The 18624-nt window shown below is 40.0% G+C and overlaps 1 protein-coding gene across 2 annotated transcripts in view; it reads right to left on the bottom strand.

The window, feature by feature from the left end:
• slitrk4 (SLIT and NTRK-like family, member 4) overlaps positions 1 to 17837 on the bottom strand; it is a 45359-nt gene extending 27522 nt beyond the window's left edge. Inside the window, exons 1-2 of one of the 2 annotated variants that reach the window (XM_063876430.1) lie at positions 17387 to 17837; positions 13947 to 16488 (exon numbers count right to left, since the gene is read on the bottom strand). In XM_063876430.1, the coding sequence (XP_063732500.1) occupies positions 13947 to 16446 (2500 nt within the window). In that variant the 5' untranslated portion in view covers positions 16447 to 16488; positions 17387 to 17837. Of the gene's footprint in view, positions 1 to 13469; positions 16489 to 17386 lie in introns of those variants that run through there. The other variant, XM_063876429.1, reaches the window with a different exon arrangement.
• Between the last annotated feature and the right edge of the window lie 787 nt (positions 17838 to 18624).

Genomic DNA, 18624 nt, shown 5'->3' with positions numbered 1-18624 from the left:
CATGGGTCTTATTTCTAACTTTGTGAAATATTAAATGCCAGTACCAGAAAACATCAGGGTTCTACAGGGTTCAGATTCAAGTTAGAATCACATCTGATAAATAGGTAGGCCGAAGACTGTTAAGAGCTTTTAAAACCATCATTAGGGGATTTAAGAAAGAACAGGAGGAATACGTATGAAATGATTATTTTATGCAAATCTCTCATGGAACGGAAGAGGAGGGTTCTTTTTAAGGAACTAAAGAGAAAAAAAGGCGATCAAGATATGCTTCACTTCATTAAATAATGGTTATGAGGATTTGCAGCTTTATAATAACAGTATTTCAGTTTGTTTTCTAGCGAAAAGTAGTGAATTTTGCTTTGTGTTTAACACCACAGGTGTGTAATGTTCTTCCAATCCATACAGAGCATTATGTCATCTCAGTTTGATCGAAACAAGTTAGCTGTTGGTTAAATAAATGGCTGTGCTGTTATTCCAGGCCAGCTTTGTTTGCCACATTTTCCTGCACAAATCAATATTGTCCACCTTGCCATTATAAATGTGACATTCTGAATATGAAAACCAAACAATGATGGAATACACAGAGAGCACAAACAAATATTGAAAGTGCTGAAAACTTGACGACATGGTCCTTGCCTGCCCTCAGAGGAATGATGACTGACCTCTGATTTTCAACAAGACGCATGTCGACATTGATCTTCATCTTGATTTGCGTCCATCTGCTTGGTTTCTGCATTTGACCAATAAGATGTATTCATTGGCAGCAACAGCAAATATGTTGGATTTCCCACATCAGCGCTGTAAAAGCTCTGTTTAAATGAGTGCAAATCCTCGTACTTCTTTTGTGTGTGTGTCCGTGACCAACTGTCACAGCAGGCAATGATTCAGTTTGCACTCTGAAAATGACATTAACACATAGAAGCAGATGATGAATGTATAAAATATTTTTGATGTTTCACAGCACTGCAGGATTAAATAGACAGATTGGGAAAGGGATATTCAATACAGTGAATCATGCATTTTACATTTTAAATTATGTCAAATCAATTGGTGTTGGATTCTTTCCATAATTTCCCCCGTGAAGTGACAATAGGACTTTACTGAATGCTGAATGTTTTCACTTTCTAAGTCTTATTATTTCTTAATTTTATTGATGAATATAATTTTGAGGAAGGCAGTCGTTGCTTTGTATATTAGCTAAATATTCGCAGATGCAAACCTTGGATCTTGTGGAAATTGTCATTCATTTTTAAGAAAGATGGAAGTAATTCTCTAAAGGATTGTAGCATAACAAGCTAACCATCATTAATGATCATCAGGTTAGAACTGCTATAAAAAGTAAGTTACAGCATTATGGTCAGTGTTTGCTAGATTCTAAAAGGAATGAGCACAAAGAAAACGTTAAACAGTTTGATATTCATGATCCGACTTAAGTTTTGTTAAGAGTTTGAAAAGACACTGACGGTTAGATCCTTCTTTCTAACCAGTTTATCGCTCAGAGCATCTTGGGGTCTCATCCTCTTCAACACCCCCTAAATATGTTAGTTGTCCACACTTTATTTTACTTTTAAGATAATTTAAGGTGTCACTTTCTGATCAAAAACTTTCTAAGGACCATTGCTTGACAAAATACTCCATCAAACAATGGGCAAACACTTAGATATTTACTACTGTTCTAAAAAGGGAACGCTTAATGCTGATTTTATGTCATCTTTCTAAATCTACCTTCATATGACCAGCAAAAAGTCTCTGCGCTGTCTGAAACTAATGACTTTTGGAATGACAACCAATCGTATGATAGCCGTATGAAGCGGCACAGGGAAGTAAGGGAGGTAACCATAGCAACTTAACTAGTTGAAGGCCCTGCACCCAACCTTGTAGTGATCAAAGTGAAACACTCTTATAAATTGAAGACAGCTTTGAATAACAAAATAGAGACTCATCTGTCCAATCATAAGGCTTTTGAAGATTTTCAAGGCTCTTGGCTACTGAAGAGTGATGATTCAAAAAGACTGATTTACAGCTTTACTGGTTACTGAGTACATTAAGTGCTTAACACTTTATATTTCAGTTAATGATGCTTGAATATTTCCATTCCACCTTTTCTCCTGTACTTTTTCCTAAAAGCCGCATGCGCTACTTCTTACATTACAAAAAAGTGTTTTGCAATAGGTTTAACTATTAACTTAACTACCCATAAGTGTTCTCTTGACTTGGGCAAAAGCACAAAGCTGAAGAAACTTTCAAGCCATTTGTCAAACCATTTGGCCAAAAATGGAGGTTAGAAATGAAACTATGTGGCTGCTTAACTTAGCCGCTAAATCTATGGCCACCAGCTAGCTAACTTTGTCTGTTTGCTTTAAGGTGCTGGTAAAATAGGTTTATTATTGTTTCATTGATGAAATCTGATCAAAACATTAGTTTGAGGCCTCTAGGTACAAGCTTTGCCAAAAGTATGCTAAATGACTCCTTGGAGGTGAGGGAAACTGCATTTGAGCTTTTATCCTCAAGCAACTGGGATGCTCCTCATGCTAACAGGAGCAGTTTTGGGTTAAGTGTCTTGACCAGGACACTTCAGCATGTTGACTGTTTTGGCTGGTGATCGAACCAACACTTATCGGTTGAGGCCCATTCAACCTCTGATCTACAGCCACCTTATGATAGGCAACTTTCATATTGGATATTTTACCCACTGTTTATATGAAACATATTGATTACTGATAGATATACACACCATTTCAACCTTTTGAAAGTATTCACTCAGTGCTGTACTAAAAAACTGCCATGCTTTTACCTGCGTAATGATGCATTATTTGCCTTACAATCATGAAAAGGAAAGACCATCATTTCTCTCCCGATGTTTTTGTGTCACAATAAGCAAAAAGCTTTTAGAAATGCAATCGGTAGCTTTTTGACAAATTAAACCCCAACAATCCCCCCGCTAAAGCCAAATCCAAATAAACACTGTAAGCGCTAAATCTGTGGTGTCAGGAGTCTTTGAACTGCCTTCAGCAGAGTCCACATTAATACCAAAGCTGGCCCGCTACATGTCCTTGAGGGGCCAATTCATTAGTTAGCTGGAAAGCCCAATCAATCACAATGTATCAGGGAAGAGTACGGATCATAATTCAGCTCAGGTACAGCAAAGAGAAGAAGACAGCGAGATGAGACCAAGGATGGATGGAAAGAAAGGCAAACAACACATATTGGCAGGCAGGAGAAAGAAAGAGGGATGATTGCAGCAGTAACCGCGAACAGTTTAAGGTGCTATCCGATGACTTGCTTGGATAGTGTAGTGATGTGAGGTCACCTGTCAATCAAAAAGCCTGCAGTATTTTGATAAGGAGACTTTGTAGAAACTGTGACAATAACTGTTTAGTAAAAGATGGTAACGTGAGGTAGCATTTAGATAATAAATGGGTGATGATTAAGTAACAACCTTGGAAGAGCTAGTTTTAAATATTTAATAGCTTGATAATGGGAACATCTTGTTAATATTTGACAGAAATATAAATTTTAGGACCAGACTTTTGGGTTGATAAGGTAATTAGGGTCAAACTAAAATTGCTAATAATGGGGAAACACAATTAAAGACTAACGTTTTTTAGGAAAAGTCTTGTTATATTAATGGTTAAAAGTAATATGCGAACAGGAAATGGTAATATTGAGGTATCGTACAGTAGGTTAATGGTGAAGGCAAACATGTTTATTAACATTATAAAGTTTTTGTAACTTTTCAATTATTTCTAGATAATATGGTGAAAACAATACGTTTATGCTGTTACTTGGAAACACCAACTCAATAAGGATGAATTTTTAGACATTACAATAGAGAACCGGTTCCCTTTTAGAACTGATTCCTAATTGTCTAATTCTTTCAAATTGCATGCCTCTGTGTCTCTGGCTCTTTACTGTTATTGATGCGTTTAGATGGCAGAGAAAAAGAAATTGCACTAATGTGGAACTAATAAACCCGGACATACTCTTTTTTCACCCAACAATTGACAGAAACTATAAGAAAATCGATAAAGAAGCGGATCGATGAGAGGAATCAATAATAGAGTCGGTATTGATGAAATCTTATCAATTCCCATCCTTAACTATTTTTTTTTATTCCATTCGATTAAACTAAACATCAAGAGGCACAGTGATTCCCTAGAAACACTTTTGGTGATAACTTTATGAATTATTTGTGCTGTATAATACTCCTATAATAAGAAACCATGAGGTACTGAGCAACAACTAACTAAAACAGTCATGACCTTTTGAACGTTGGCGTGTTGTAAGTGATAGCAAGCAGACAAAAAGGTTTAATATGAACATGTGAACCTTTTTATTTACTAGACTTCTTATATGAAACATTTCTTGGCTGAATTATCAAGGGAACTCTGGTTCCATGGTACAATTTGAGCTATCGATTAGCGAGAGAAAGGGAAAGCCTTGGATGTGTTCCCCTGAGAGCCGAACAGATTCTCGTGCAGACAACCTCTAGGGGCAGTCCCAGAGGTCCAAGAATGTCTCCTCTACTTGTCTGCGATTGTTAGCCGGCTTTCATTGATCTCTCGTAGATCAATGTAATAAAATAGAAACAGGTGTAGCTTTGCAGCCGGAGGGAGCAGCAGCACATTAATCACGGTCCCGGGCCTCGGATAGGTTACACAAGCAGCTGCAGCTCCCGAGCTAACGCCGATTGGTTTAACAAAGATTTTCAAGGCTCATCTTTCCAATTATAATACTCTTAATGATTTTCAAGGCTTTTGGCACCGTGATGATTCAGAAAGACTGTGATTAAGGGCTTCAGCAGTAGCTGAGTGCTTTACTAAAGTGTATCTTTCAGTTGCTCAAACAGTTCAATTTAGTGAGATCTAACACCGTTATTCCAATACATCTTCCTGAAAGCCATATGCGCTAGTTTTTACGGTACGGAAAAAGTATTTATAGAAGGCTGAACTATTAACTAAACAACCCAGACGTTTTTTCTCTTGACTTGCATAAGCACAAAGCGGAACACGCTTTCAAAATCGTAGGTACTGCAATGATGTCAAGTATGTCAAATATGAACATTTCAAGATGGTATCAAGACATATAACAAACAAAGTTGATGTTTTTTCCTAGTTTTTAAAAATTCGAAATGTTGTTTTGGAAAAAGTTATTTTGTGATGTTATCTAACTTTTTTTTAAAAACTGCTCTGCAAATGAGCAGGATTAGGCGACAAAACAAGATTGAAGAGACATGAGAGGAAATTAAGTTCTAGAGAAGAGCTTCAAATTTGCTGCAATTCAAAAAGATAAACTTACTCACAGCTTACACAAACTGTGAATAGCGGTTAAACAGCTCAAAGAACCGTAAAGAATGTTGTTGCGTTGAAGAACTCTTCAACAAACAATATTTCCAACCCGCTGGTAAAACAAAATCAACTGCACGACCACTCAAAGTCATTCGCCAAAGAGTTTCAAATCAGTTTTGGCCGGTCATTGGATTTTTTTACTTTTTGCGTTTGTGCACTTTGACTGCTTAACTGTTAGATATTTCAATTGGTAAATTCAGACCTCCGTCTTTGACTTTGTCTGGTACTGTTGGCTAGATATCCAAAGTGTTGTAGAATCCTTAAAAACACACGTATCACCCAAGAGACACCTGTCAAAAGCTTCAACACATGCTTTCACACAAAGGCGTTTTCAATAAGTCTAGCTGTCTCGTCTTTCAGTAAGGAAGTAAAGAGAGGTGGAACTGAGCTGGGATTACACAGTAGAGCTTTTTCACAGCAGATTTGCCTTGTCATTGCAACAAACAAATATTAGTTAAATTGGTAACAACTGCATCCTATGAATGTAATCTAGTGTCCCTGCTTACTGGGAAACTTGATGGTTCCCAGAAAGGAGAGTGCAATGTCAATTATGATGCACACACCCATGCAGTCTGGATCGGATAATCAGGCAACAAACTTGAAACCTGTGTAGGTGGACTGTGGGTGTGCAGCGGCTCGGAGTCCAAAGGTTACATGCTTTAAGGGGTCAGATGGAACATTTTCATACATTTCCACATAGTTTACAATGCTATGAGTGGGAGTAAGTGCATATGCTGTTTTCTAATTTGTTCAACATTAAAACGTAACCTTCACATTTTAATGTTTAAACTTAACTTGTTATCACTAACAGGCATTTATTTTTCATTAATTCAACTTTTACAATCCTCACGCATTAGAAATTCCAAGTTTACTAACTTTTTCATGCATGAGAACCTTATACCAATGTCACAAATTAATTGATGCAATGTTTAAAAGTGACACAACCACCTTTGCCTTTACCAAGGTCATTTGACTTCATGTATGTGAAGCAAAGGAATACTGTGTAAAACAATGCTGATAAAAGATAAATACATTACTCATTCAAGATTTTCTCTAAAACTCAAAGAAAAAGACACATTTTAACAGTGCAACACAGCCTCAGAGACAGTTCACAATGTTTTTATTGAATAGTGACTTTTACTTTTATTCTCTAAATTATCCCTGCGAGACCATGTGTCACTTTTTATTTGGATATCTCATTTTGGTCAGAAACTCATTATCCTTTTCATACCAAACTGAAGCACAAAAAAACAGGATTCAATGGGCAGCATTTGAATGGGAAATTAAATGAATTGAATGGTGTGGACATGGAGGCCAAATCGTGGTTTTCAACTGGATTGAAGTTTTTAATATGGGGCTGCATTAAATCAGAGCCAGAAAGAATAGAAAACTCAATATTTCAACAGTGCTGCCGTCTTTGCAAATGTGTTGTTCCCATGTTGAAATTTCACATAGTAATGCTCAACTTGTATGACCTATCAGCTTTACGAATGTTATTTAAATGTTGTGAATACTGGCAACCATTGAGTTACAATAGAGCAGCCCAGGTGGACTTTTAGTGAAGCAGTTTGTGGGGAGGTGAGGCATTATTTTCCCCTCAGTGGGGATGCATTGAGTAAATAACGGTAACCGGGGGGGATGCCGTCCCCTTTCATTCCTCCTCCAATTGACCGCCTGTGTGCCAAAAATCCGGCGGCACCTCTCCTGAGCACATGGTTGGCATTCAGCAGATAATGGCTCGTCACAGCTTAATAAGGTGTTGAAGGAAAATGACACTGTAATTACAGCAAATAACATGCAACCAGAGGAAAACTGGTCAATGGTTCTATCATGACATTTATACCGCAATTTGAACAATTGTACCCTCGTAAAGGAAACAGAGGAACAAATCGTGTTAGATGTACCAGGGTTATCACATCATATACTCACAGAAACATTGTGACAGTGCTAAAATACTTATATTCAAAAGAGCCATACCAGTGGTTTTCATGAAAAACTACTGATTTTTTTTGGTGGAAGAGTCGAGCATTAGCAAAGGAAGAACCCTTTACATTTTGAAACCTTATCAAAGGTCATTCATTAAATGACATTGTCTTAGGTCCGTGCCTTTCAATTGCACATGTAGTGACAAATAAGTGCTTTATATCACTTTAAATTACAAAACTGTAATGATTTAAGATTCTTTAATTTGCTCTTTTAATAATGCAGCACACTGGTCTGCATTACATTTTTGTCAGCACATAATTGAATGTAAGGCAGAGATTAAAAACCTGCTTGGTGATTTTTCATGTAGTTTGACAGACATATTTTAAAAAGAATATTAAAAATGCAAGGGCCTGGAGAATAAATATATTAACTCTTTGTCCCTGACATGGCTCTAAAAACATTCTCCATTTTTGATAATGCACCATCATCGTCTTCTGTTATACCCTCCATGCCTGGAACTCATCATTCAAACTCTGTGGCTCAAGTTTATATCTGAAGTCTCCAGCCCTGATGACATCATCAGAGTATTTCCTCAAACTCCACAAAGCTCCTCGTCATTTCAGAAACAGTTTTACAGGTTCATCGTCTTTCTGTGACAAATAATCTGACCTTCAAGTTAAAAGTGGTGGAATGCCTCTACACAAAAATCATGTTACTTAGACAAAAATAATCCAGACGTGATGTTGTGATGGATTACACAACACAATATCATAAATCTTGATGAAGTTACAATAGTTTGCTAACTATTCAGAGTAATGAATGGAAACCAAAAATTTGAACATGGACAGTACGCAGTTGAAAATTGTGCTGGATGGAAGACATACAAGCCTATTTTTATGATCCATCCAGTTAAGCTTAAACCAGTAAAAGATAGTTTTTTTAGGAAATGTCCAATTATTTAACCTGACATGTATGACGCCTCTGCTAAGGACGCAGGTGTTAACAATAATACGAATAATGTTTATCTTACTTGAAAGTCGCTAAAGGTACATGTTAAAGAGTTTTCAGGGAGATTAGGCAATCTGAAATTGAAATAAAATCCCTTTTTAACAGAATGACTTTTGAAAACCAACCTTCAGTTTTGAGGTCATGAGGAACAGTTAAATACATAGACCCCGGTTGAAAAGAATACACTTTTTATAAGCTGTAGAAAAACTAAAAGGAGCTTTAAACGATGTTTAAATATCAAATATCCTTGAAGCTTTTGATTCATCCGTTCCCAACGTTTGTGTAGAATTAACCATAGGAGTACTGACTTCTAAACTCATTTCGCCTCATTTCTCTGTAGAGTTCCCAAAGACACATGAAGGACCATTCTGGGAACAAAGTCTCTTACAATAAATGATGCTTGACATTTGTTTCAGAGTACATAAATTAACACTGAGGCAAAGAGATTTGTACGACAGCTTATTCATTAATGCAATATGGGTATTGTTCGGAATTGCTTTTGAGTTTTAATAACATCTACCCTTTTGAAAAAGAGAACCTCGTTATGGCATTGTCCTTGTCATTCATCAGTAATAAAAACTCACAGCAAAGGCAAGACGAGAACAAAAAAGGAGACGAAGACAGTTAGGATGATGATCAAATGATGTAGAGCAACACAAAGAATATGGTATTATATTGATATTGTAGCCACAGGTAACATTTTCATTCAAAGCAGGCACGTGTTTCTGTAAAATCAGCATACAATGTATGTAATCTAAGATGAATTCTCTGTCAGACTATTTCTGTCTTGTAGTTACGTAAATTACTGTAACTCTCTCTTGGGGTAAACGTCCAATTTAAAAAGAGGATTATAATTATCTTCATTGTCGACAATTTTCATTTTTACTGAACTCTCCTGCTGTGTTGGGACAGTTCAAAACCCAGTACTTCCAAGCAGTGTAGCAAAGCCTTTGCCTACCAAGCTGTATTTGAACTGATGACAGAATTAGATGAGAGTGTAAATGAAAGTATGAATATGATAGTCATCGCCGCACATTTTTCCCATAATACTGGAATTTTTTTAACTGCATCGTATGATTTAATGCAATGGTTTCCAAACTTTGAAGTTTTTAGGCCCTTAAAACAAGGCCATAGTTGTTATATCCCATTATGATTGGACTTTCAGAACAGAGAAGAGATTAAATTATACTGATGTACACAATACAAAAGAGAATATATACATGTCTGAATGGCTTGTACATTGCACAAACAGATGTTCAAAATAATTACAAAGATTAAATTCTGTAAACCTAAGATTCTTTCCATATTTTTAGTTCATTTAACAGATTACTTTTCATTTACTAGGTCTATTTTTGCAGAATAAGTAAAATCATCAATGATAAAATGATGCATGTGTCTGTATGTCATCACAATATGTAAGCTCTTCAAACATTTGCCTTATTTTATCATCTCAAAAAAATTAAGTCAATCAGTTGCCTTACTGTTTTCTAGCTCTGGTAACTTTTTGGGGTTGACAGTGTAGCTTTATGTTGTTGCTTACCCTGTGGCTAGTGTTAGGGTTAGCCCCGGGTTGAAAACACAGTTAAAAGAGACATCAAAGCAAAGAGGTATATTCTAGGTGTTTGTCCAATATTTTTTTTTGATTAATCTCTCACATAATTATCCATGACCAATCCAAACTTAAGTAACATGAAGTGTTGAAATAATTGAGTATAATGTACTTGCATGGAATGCCAAACAGAAAAGAAAGCAGAGGTAGATTTGAAGAAAATCCCCCTAAAGCCTCTTATGCAAACTCTGAAATGTCCTCTATCTCTTGATTCCTAGAAAAATAAGCATCCTAAACAATAGTAGGATTTAAATTGACTAAAATATACAAATATAAACCACCACTGTTAGCTTTCTGGACCAAAAGCCTCCATTATCAGTAATGCTGCTGCAGTCCAGTAACACCATGTCACTCTCACTGCTGTTCTTGGCTCACAGCGCCCCTTGTGGCCAATTCCAAACATAACACACACCATCTTCCTGTTCCAGCACTGCTTGGCAAACATTTTCCACCAAAGTTCACCCCCCAAAAAAGAGAAGCTTTTCACCAAACAACCCCAATCAGATAAGAAAGATGATTTTACAGTTAGGATGCAAAACAGAACGGACAGGACAACAGCAGGAGAGGGGGGGGGAAACCCTTCATGCTCTTTGTGCATTTATCATTGTGTTCATGTTCAGTGAGTCAAATCTCCGTCAAAGTAAATATTTTGCAGAATTGTTGTGATGCCATGGTAGCCCCTGCAGGAGTTTCTAGGAAAAGAACCTTGCCAAGTCACTGCAGTAAGACCTTTTGGGCTACAAAATAAACTTTTCCAGCCAATACCAATCTTTTTTAAGCAGCCAAACGCTCTTTTAGGGGAATATATGATCTCAAATATGACAGAGGAGAAATTGGGAAATAGAAACTGACTGAAAGTTTTGAGGGGGCGGACGTATCAGATTCATACCCCCACCTCCCACTGCATCCCTTTTTTAGTTCATAACTGCCAAGAGTATTAATAATTAATGAGGACAATTCTCTGGCGTCTGCATGAGTCATACTTTCTGCTACTTGGGTTCCCAAAAGCCCCATAGGTTGGATTAACACAGAAACAGATAAATGTGGATTTCTTTTTTTTTTAAACCCTAAATTTAAACTTGCATAAATGTTTAATGGGTGCCTTAAAACAGATGAAGGGGGTGATACCTGAAACACGATAAGGCCTGTGCCAGATAAAGCTTTAAAAGCTTGAAAAGTGACAGGAAATGTGGGATTTTTAGACGTGGAAACAAAGGAAAGAGACAAAAAAAGAACATGACGTGATTGAAGCTGCATTAAGACAGGCACAAATGGTAATATTACATCTTTGCAATTGGGCTTTCTGACATTTTCATCAGGTCTAAACCACAAAAGCAGTGTTTAAATGATGTGTTTAACCTTTTAATTTTTGGGTTTGCATGAACGTTTCGCCAAAATGAAGATTTTAGCCTAAAAACACCCATTAAAAGAAAAGATGGTGAAACAAACTGCATGACTTAAGATGGTTTCATGTCCTTTAGGTGTAGCAAACAAACGTTTCCCTGTCAGCTTCCTAGAACTGAACACGCTCAGCAAACATGTATTACGATTGAAGGAGAGCTAGTGTTTGCACATGAACCCAACCAAGTACAGCATTCTGTCACTTGAGTCTGCCCAATACTGAGCTGTCACACAATGCAACGTCTTCTGTGGAAAAGTAAGAGCGGAGTATTAAAGGACTTGCCAGTTTCAGAAGAGGAATCTTTAGGTTTTTTTTCTAAGTAAAGCAGCCTTGAAGAGCTAAGAGGACGTTAACTAAAATAAATAGGGGGACACAGTGCAAATAGGTGCTGATTTTAATACCTTGATTTCAACATGATTATACAAGAGAAAAAATTAACCAATATACAGGAGATTTATGACCGATAGAAAATTGTATTTATTATACTTTCCAAGATACATTCTATTCATTTGTAATGTCAATAAACACTCATAATTGTAACGTAACAATACCTTTTAAATAAGGACCGGATAGAGTTAACTTGATAAAACGAATTCCGAAATAGAACCTGCCTTGACAATATAACCTCAAACTAAATAAATTAAACAAAAAAAATATTTGAAGCCATCATGACCGAGCATTTTTTTTTTTTTACTAATATTGCACATGGTGTTTTATGATATGATTCTGCCCTGATCGAACAATTTGGAGCTTCAATTCAATTAGCTTTTCCTCATCCCACTGCAACATGACTCCACCCCCCCCCCCAACAATACCGGAACCATATCAAGTTTAATGCACATTTATTTTGGTTGCATAATGTTAATAAGAAACCTTTTACAAGATACTGTGGGAGATATAAGAATAAGGAAACTGCTCGAAACTTCACAGACTCTATCAGGCCTCGGCTTATCGTGCGACACAATAAAAAGGAAACATCACAGATCACATTTCACAACCCTTCATCCACAGCGGGTTCAGTTCTCAGGTAAGAAACAAGAACCCTTGAATCGACTCAACAGTCACTTCTGGTTGGCCTCAATTAGCTCTGATGCATCGTTCTATCAAGTCGTTTCCACTCTTTGTGTATTATTGTCTTTAAATAATACCAATAACTCTTTAAATAATCCTGCATAGAAAAATAAATTAACTATGTTAAATTCTTTTACTACCAATTGAGAGCTGACAAGGGGAGGCGGATCACCGATTGAATTATACTAGCGGTTCGTTTGACAATTCTGGCTTGTAGTCTCTTGTTGATGATGTTCCGTCGCACAATGTATGTATGTATGTGTATGTGTGTGTGTGTGTGTGTGTGTGTGTGTGTGTGTGTGTGTGTGTGTGTGTGTGTGTGTGTGTGTGTGTGTGTGTGTGTGTGTGTGTGTGTGTGTTGATTTGTTTGTCCTTCCTTGTAATTTACAAACCAGTCCCACAGATACAAATAATGTAAGACTTACAAAATAAATTCCAGGTTACGCTTACATGGCAAGCAGCTTTGTAATTTTTTATCCTCGGGTTTGTCATTTTTCAGAAACAACGTCCTCTGACAGTGTGTGTACCATTAGATTTCACCCAAAACATACATGTAGCAATTTTGAAGAGAAACACAACTCCATTCAGAAGACACTATATTTAACATGGCTCCGTACACAAAGAGAACAAGTCATGAAATCATTCCCCCCAAAAAAGAGTTTTGCAGCACCTACATGGAGCCTCCTGGCAAATAGCAGGTGTACTGCTACTGGTGGGTAATCCAGACAAGGTGGCAGCAAGTCTGCAGCCGACTCCAGAGGGCATCCCCAAGAACAAACAGATATCCCCGCAAATAAAAAAGAAGAGCAAAGTAGCATCCATAGAGTCACCAACTCTAATCTCATCCAAGAAGCGGTGATTTCGGATACTTTCCAGAGCAAAAGAACAACAAGCAACAAGCCCTCCGTTTTAGTTTTTTTTCTCGTTTGTGTTAAACAGGGATTGAAGACGGCGAGGGATATTCTCAAGCACTGTTTTCAATACCCTTGGATTTGGTTGAAAAAACGAAAGTAGGAGAAAAAGAACAACGAGAACAAAAAAAAAGAAGAACATAAGTACCCATTTCAATAGCAGCAAAAAAAAAACACTATGACTGTCTGGTTGCTTTAGGGTCTTTATGTGGGATTCATACATGTAGTGGCGTGGATAATCCAAAACGTCTTTTACTGTGAAATAGATCCACGCTGATTCTAGTAATAGCTTTTTGTGATGTGGAGCCATTTTGTCCATCTCTGCATTGGTCATTAAGGACTTCCAGAAGGCACTTTTTCGCTGTGTGTGGGAGTATGTGTGTACGTGTGGCGGCAGAGAAGACAGAAAGCAAGAGATCGAGGGAAGGGGATTGAATAGTGCTTGTGTGTGTGTGTCTGTGTGGGGCCAAAGGGGGAGAGAGAACCAGAGAAAGGCAGATGTGTTTGGCTGTCTGTCTGCCTGCATGTGTGTCTGACTTCCTTGTGTATGTAATCAATGCACTAAATCAAACACAACAATCCCTACATTTTACTCAGCGCAGTCTGCTCCTCGAGCACCTGCAGGTAATCAGGCGTTCCTTGGAGCTTGGCTTTGAGCTCATAATACTCACTTTTTCTCTGCTCCACCACGATCTTACTGTGGTTCCCGCCTATCAGCGACTTCTTCATCTTTTTATCCAACGTTTTCTCCGGGTAGCGGATTTCGTACCCGCCCATCCCGATACTGTTGAAATCTCTTTTGCTGTCCAGGAAGTTCTGGATAAACATGCTGGGCTCTCGATGGGGGAGGAACTCCTCGAGTTCGTCGATGGTGCTGAGGCGCTTGTTGCGCTCCAGGGTGGAAAGCGAGTCTTTATCCTTGTCGGCGCTGTTCCGCAGGATGATCTTCTGCCTCTGCGAGTCTGCAAACTTGAACCCAGCGTCCATGTCCGAGGAGCGTCCGATCCCGCAGGTGTGGCTCTTGCCAATGTGCTCGATGGTCTGGGGGATGAACGTCTCACCTCCCAAGTCGTCTCCTGGGATGGAGCCTTTTTTGCCAGATTTGTGACCATGTCTGCGGAGCTGCAACGACATGGAGCCGCACTCTTGATTCCCGAGCCCCTCCTGCCTGCCTGCTGGTTTTTTATTCCGCCTCAGGACAAAGACTAGAAGGCAGAAGGCCACAAACACAGTCACGATAAGCACTACGAGGATGCTGAGGATCATGATTGAGAGAGGCACAGGACCTCCCGGTGGGGCTTTGCCAACTCCGGCAGGCGACACTGACGTCAACATAGGGGTGGGGCCGGTAAAAATAAATGGAGGTCTAGCAATAAGCTTGGGACACAGGATCTCATTTTTTAAGAGACGCAGCTCAATGTTGGAGAACTGCACAGGGGAGGCACATTTCACCTCTTTGGCAGCCACTCCATCATTTAGCTTTTCTAGCCAGAGTTTAAGGGCGACAAGATCACAGGAACAGTCCCACGGGTTCCCTTCTAGGTCTATCTGGGTCAATGATCGCAGCTGGTCCAAGACACCACTCACTGGTAGGGTCATGAAGTGGTTGTTTTTTAGATTCAGCCTGGCTAAAGACACACCCGCAAACATGTAGGCAGGGAGACTCCGCAGAACATTGTTGTTGAGATACAGGAGCTGTAGGTTCGGCATAGAATCAAATGTACCCGCTAAGATTTCTTTTATGGCATTGTATTCCAAATATAGGTACTGTAAGTTTGTGAGACCCAAAAACATCTCTGGGTGTAACTGTTCCAGCTGGTTTCCATTTAAATACAGTCTCCTCAGATTAGTGAGGTTAGAAAAAACACCTTTCTGCACTGTGACAATTTGATTGCTGCCAAGATGGAGCAAATCTAATCCCTCAAAGCCTTGGAAATCAGCCGGGCTTATGTCACGGATGTAATTTCCACTCAGGTGAAGTTTCTTGGCATTTGGGGGTTTGGGGATAAGATCACCTAGATTTTTAATATTCCTCTCCTGACAGCTGACGCTTATGCCAAAGTCAGAGGGGTGGGCTTTACAGCTGCAGGGCTGTGGACACAACAATGGAGGGGTCCGTGTTTGAAAGGAAACAATCTGGCTATTTCTTCCGAAAGGGGACAAACCGGCCACAATGCCATTACCATAAATCTTAGATGAGTCAGTGGTTTTTGGCCCTTTCGTTGCCAGAGGAGCCACAGTGGTTGGGGACATTTTTGAAGGTGACTGTCCATTATCAGGCGATGCAGGTGGCATCCTCACATCAAAGTCACTTCCTGTTCCCATGGGACAAAGCTCCTGTTTGTTGGTTTCTTTCAGGAGCCTGCCATACAAGTCACTAGGTGTTTCACATATGGCCTCTCCGATAAAAATGTTATAGGGCATGTTTTCAAGCCATGCCTTGAGAGGCGCTAAATCACAGGTACAGTTCCAGGGGTTGTCATCCAGCTGCAGCTCTACAATGCGCCCAATATGCTCCAAAACTCCCAAATAAGGAAGCTTCTGAATCCTGTTCCCCCTTATATCCAGGTGTGTGAGCGAGGCAAAGCGAAATATGTTGTCAGGAAGTGCCTGTACGAGATTATCATTCAGGATGAGTACTTTTAGCCTGTGCAGTTTGTTAAATGCTCCCTTTTCAATATATTTTATCAAGTTGTAGTCAGCCTGAAGGTATTCCAAGTTTTCTATTCCGTGAAAAGTGTCTGCTCGCAGCACCTTTAACTCATTATTGTTCAGGTGCAGCTGCTTCAACGCACTCATCCCCATGAATGCTCCACCTTCGATGTTCTGCAGTTTATTGTTCCCCAGCTGCAGTGACACAGCGTGGGTGAAGTTGAGGAACGAGTTTGGGTAGAGTATTATTAAGAAGTTGTTCTGGAAGTTCAAGTGGTACAGGGATGAGGCCGGCGGGATGAGCTGCGTGGGTCGATAGACAGTGATCTTCTCGCAGTTGGCGTACAGCACGTTTTCTACGGACATGCAGGAGCAGACGCTGCAGGTCTCCACCATCAAGTCCGAGGCGGACGGGTCTGCCATCTGGGGTCCGTCCGACATGGAGGGGGAGGAGAGGGAGGAGGAGAAGGAGCCGGAGATGGAGGAAGAAAAGGCTGCCAGCAGGAGTACGAGCAGCATCTCGCCGGTTAGAAATCCTCCCCCAGAAAACCATTTAGTAACCTTCGGAGAGAGAAAAAAGAAAGGTGCATGCACAAACATTCACACACACACAGGCGCACATATGTGCAGACCATCCCAGAGACGCATCACACACACACACACACACACACACACACACACACACACACACACACACACACACACACACACACACACACACACACACACACACATTCACACAGAAAGCAAACCATCAAAACGCATACTTGATATTGATTACACTGAAATTGTAATATTTCATCATTTTTCAACGTTCATGTAGAAGCAGCATCAGGGACCATAGATGTTTTAATGTTGGTATTACAATATGGAAATTACAATGTTAATGGTTCACACTTCTAAGTATTGCACTTTTAATGGATTCATTGCAGTGAGTAGCTTCGGCTTTGACACAATGATTCACCCTCACTATTGGACAAACACAAATGTTTGATGCAGATTATCTTAGACTGCAGGGAAAGTACCATAATGCACTGGGAAATTACTCCCAACTGCTGCACATCTTATCCTGACACTCAAAAGCGCGAAGCATCGTCTTGCAAAATGTCTAAGACAGCAGCACGACTATATTTGTCACCTCTCAGCATATTCAACCCAGTCAAAGTCAAACGGCTGCAGTTCTCTTTTCTTTTCTTTTTTTTTTCTGTCATTTGAATCCAGCAGCAGCCGCAGAAACACTAAGCAGCACATTCAGGTTATTTAGGAGAGCAACTGTGAGAGCAAGGGGAAGAATTGGGACCTTGCCCATTGCTGACATATTGAGAGGGTTTGAGTCAGATAACCTTTTTATCCCACATTTGACACCACATAATGAAATAAATGAAAAAAATCTCGAAATGAAAAAAATCTGATAAGGAAATGGATGGAATGGCAATAAATTATAATAATTTACACTTACCCAAAGCTGAGGTGCTAATGAATGCGGCTCCCTCCGGAGACACGGGGCAGCATCGGGGAAACATGGATGGAGACAAACAGTGCTCCCGGCTGAAGTAGGACACTTGAAGGGGCGCAACAAGGTTCCTCCGGCAGCCCCCTATATCCCCATGTAGGCTACTGTATATCAACCCGAGCCAAGCAAACTGGCGGGGGTGCGGTGGAGATGGAGAGAAAGAAGGAGGAGGAGGTGATGGTGGTGGAGGAGGAAGAGGAGGAGGAGGAGGAGGAGGAGGAGGAGGAGGAGGAGGAGGGGGGGAGCTCCGATTTCACCCGATGCGTCTCTTGCTGACCGGCTCCTCTTGCTTGGAAAAATCACCCCTCTGGTCGTTCGGTCCCCAAGGTGGCTGTACTACCTCCATGGGAGAGCATTCATTTGGTTTTGCAAGAGGGAGATAGAGAGATAGATGATGGGGGGGGAGAGAGAGAGAGAGAGAGAGAGAGAGAGAGAGAGAGAGAGAGAGAGAGAGAGAGAGAGAGAGAGAGAGAGAGAGAGAGAGAGAGAGAGAGAGGGAGAGGCAGAAAGCTTTTACAGATCTTGACAGCGTGTCCGGAGACTCCAAGGCGTGAAAATAGGCGCAAGACGGTCAGCGATGCGGGGAAATAAGTCTGTCATTCTTGGAGCTTGTTTATTTTTTCAAAATTGGAGCAGGGAATTTGGGCAAGGATGGTCGGCACTGATCGCCTGGCTTCAGAAACCCCCAACGAACCAATGAATAAATACGGGTGTGTTTCGGAAGAAGTTGCGCACCGGGAGAATGGTGAACGCGGACGAAACGCTCCCATCAGGGTAAATGTATCAGGGTATTATTTTCCATCGAGGCATAAATCCAGTTCTCTGCATGCAACAACAATATTGTTTTTTCATCAGTTTATTTACAGGGTGCAAAAGAGGAAATCCATCCAAAAGGGATTTTTTCTTTCTTTTGGGTGGTAAAAGGTTATAGCGATATCGAAGCCAAAAAAGAAGCGGAGAGAAACAGGAGTCCGGACAGCAGAACCCGGTGCGTAAAAATGAATAATGCAGTTATTCAGTCTTCTGCGGTGCAAGAGCGGAGCTGCAAACTCCGCGCGTCCACTGAAGGAGAGATAATGCAAATAAACTTGCAAGTTCTTTCTTTCTTTAAAGCCAAAATAATATCCAGTCGGAGGAAACGGAGGGAGTTAAAAGAGGAGAGCTGGTGGTGTCCCCCCTCCCTC

The sequence above is a fragment of the Eleginops maclovinus genome, chromosome 23 (genome assembly GCF_036324505.1).
Source record: "Eleginops maclovinus isolate JMC-PN-2008 ecotype Puerto Natales chromosome 23, JC_Emac_rtc_rv5, whole genome shotgun sequence".
In the NCBI taxonomy this organism is placed as follows: domain Eukaryota; kingdom Metazoa; phylum Chordata; class Actinopteri; order Perciformes; family Eleginopidae; genus Eleginops; species Eleginops maclovinus.
Note: the sequence above shows the minus strand (reverse complement) of the source record. Positions and strands in the feature narration are given on the sequence as shown.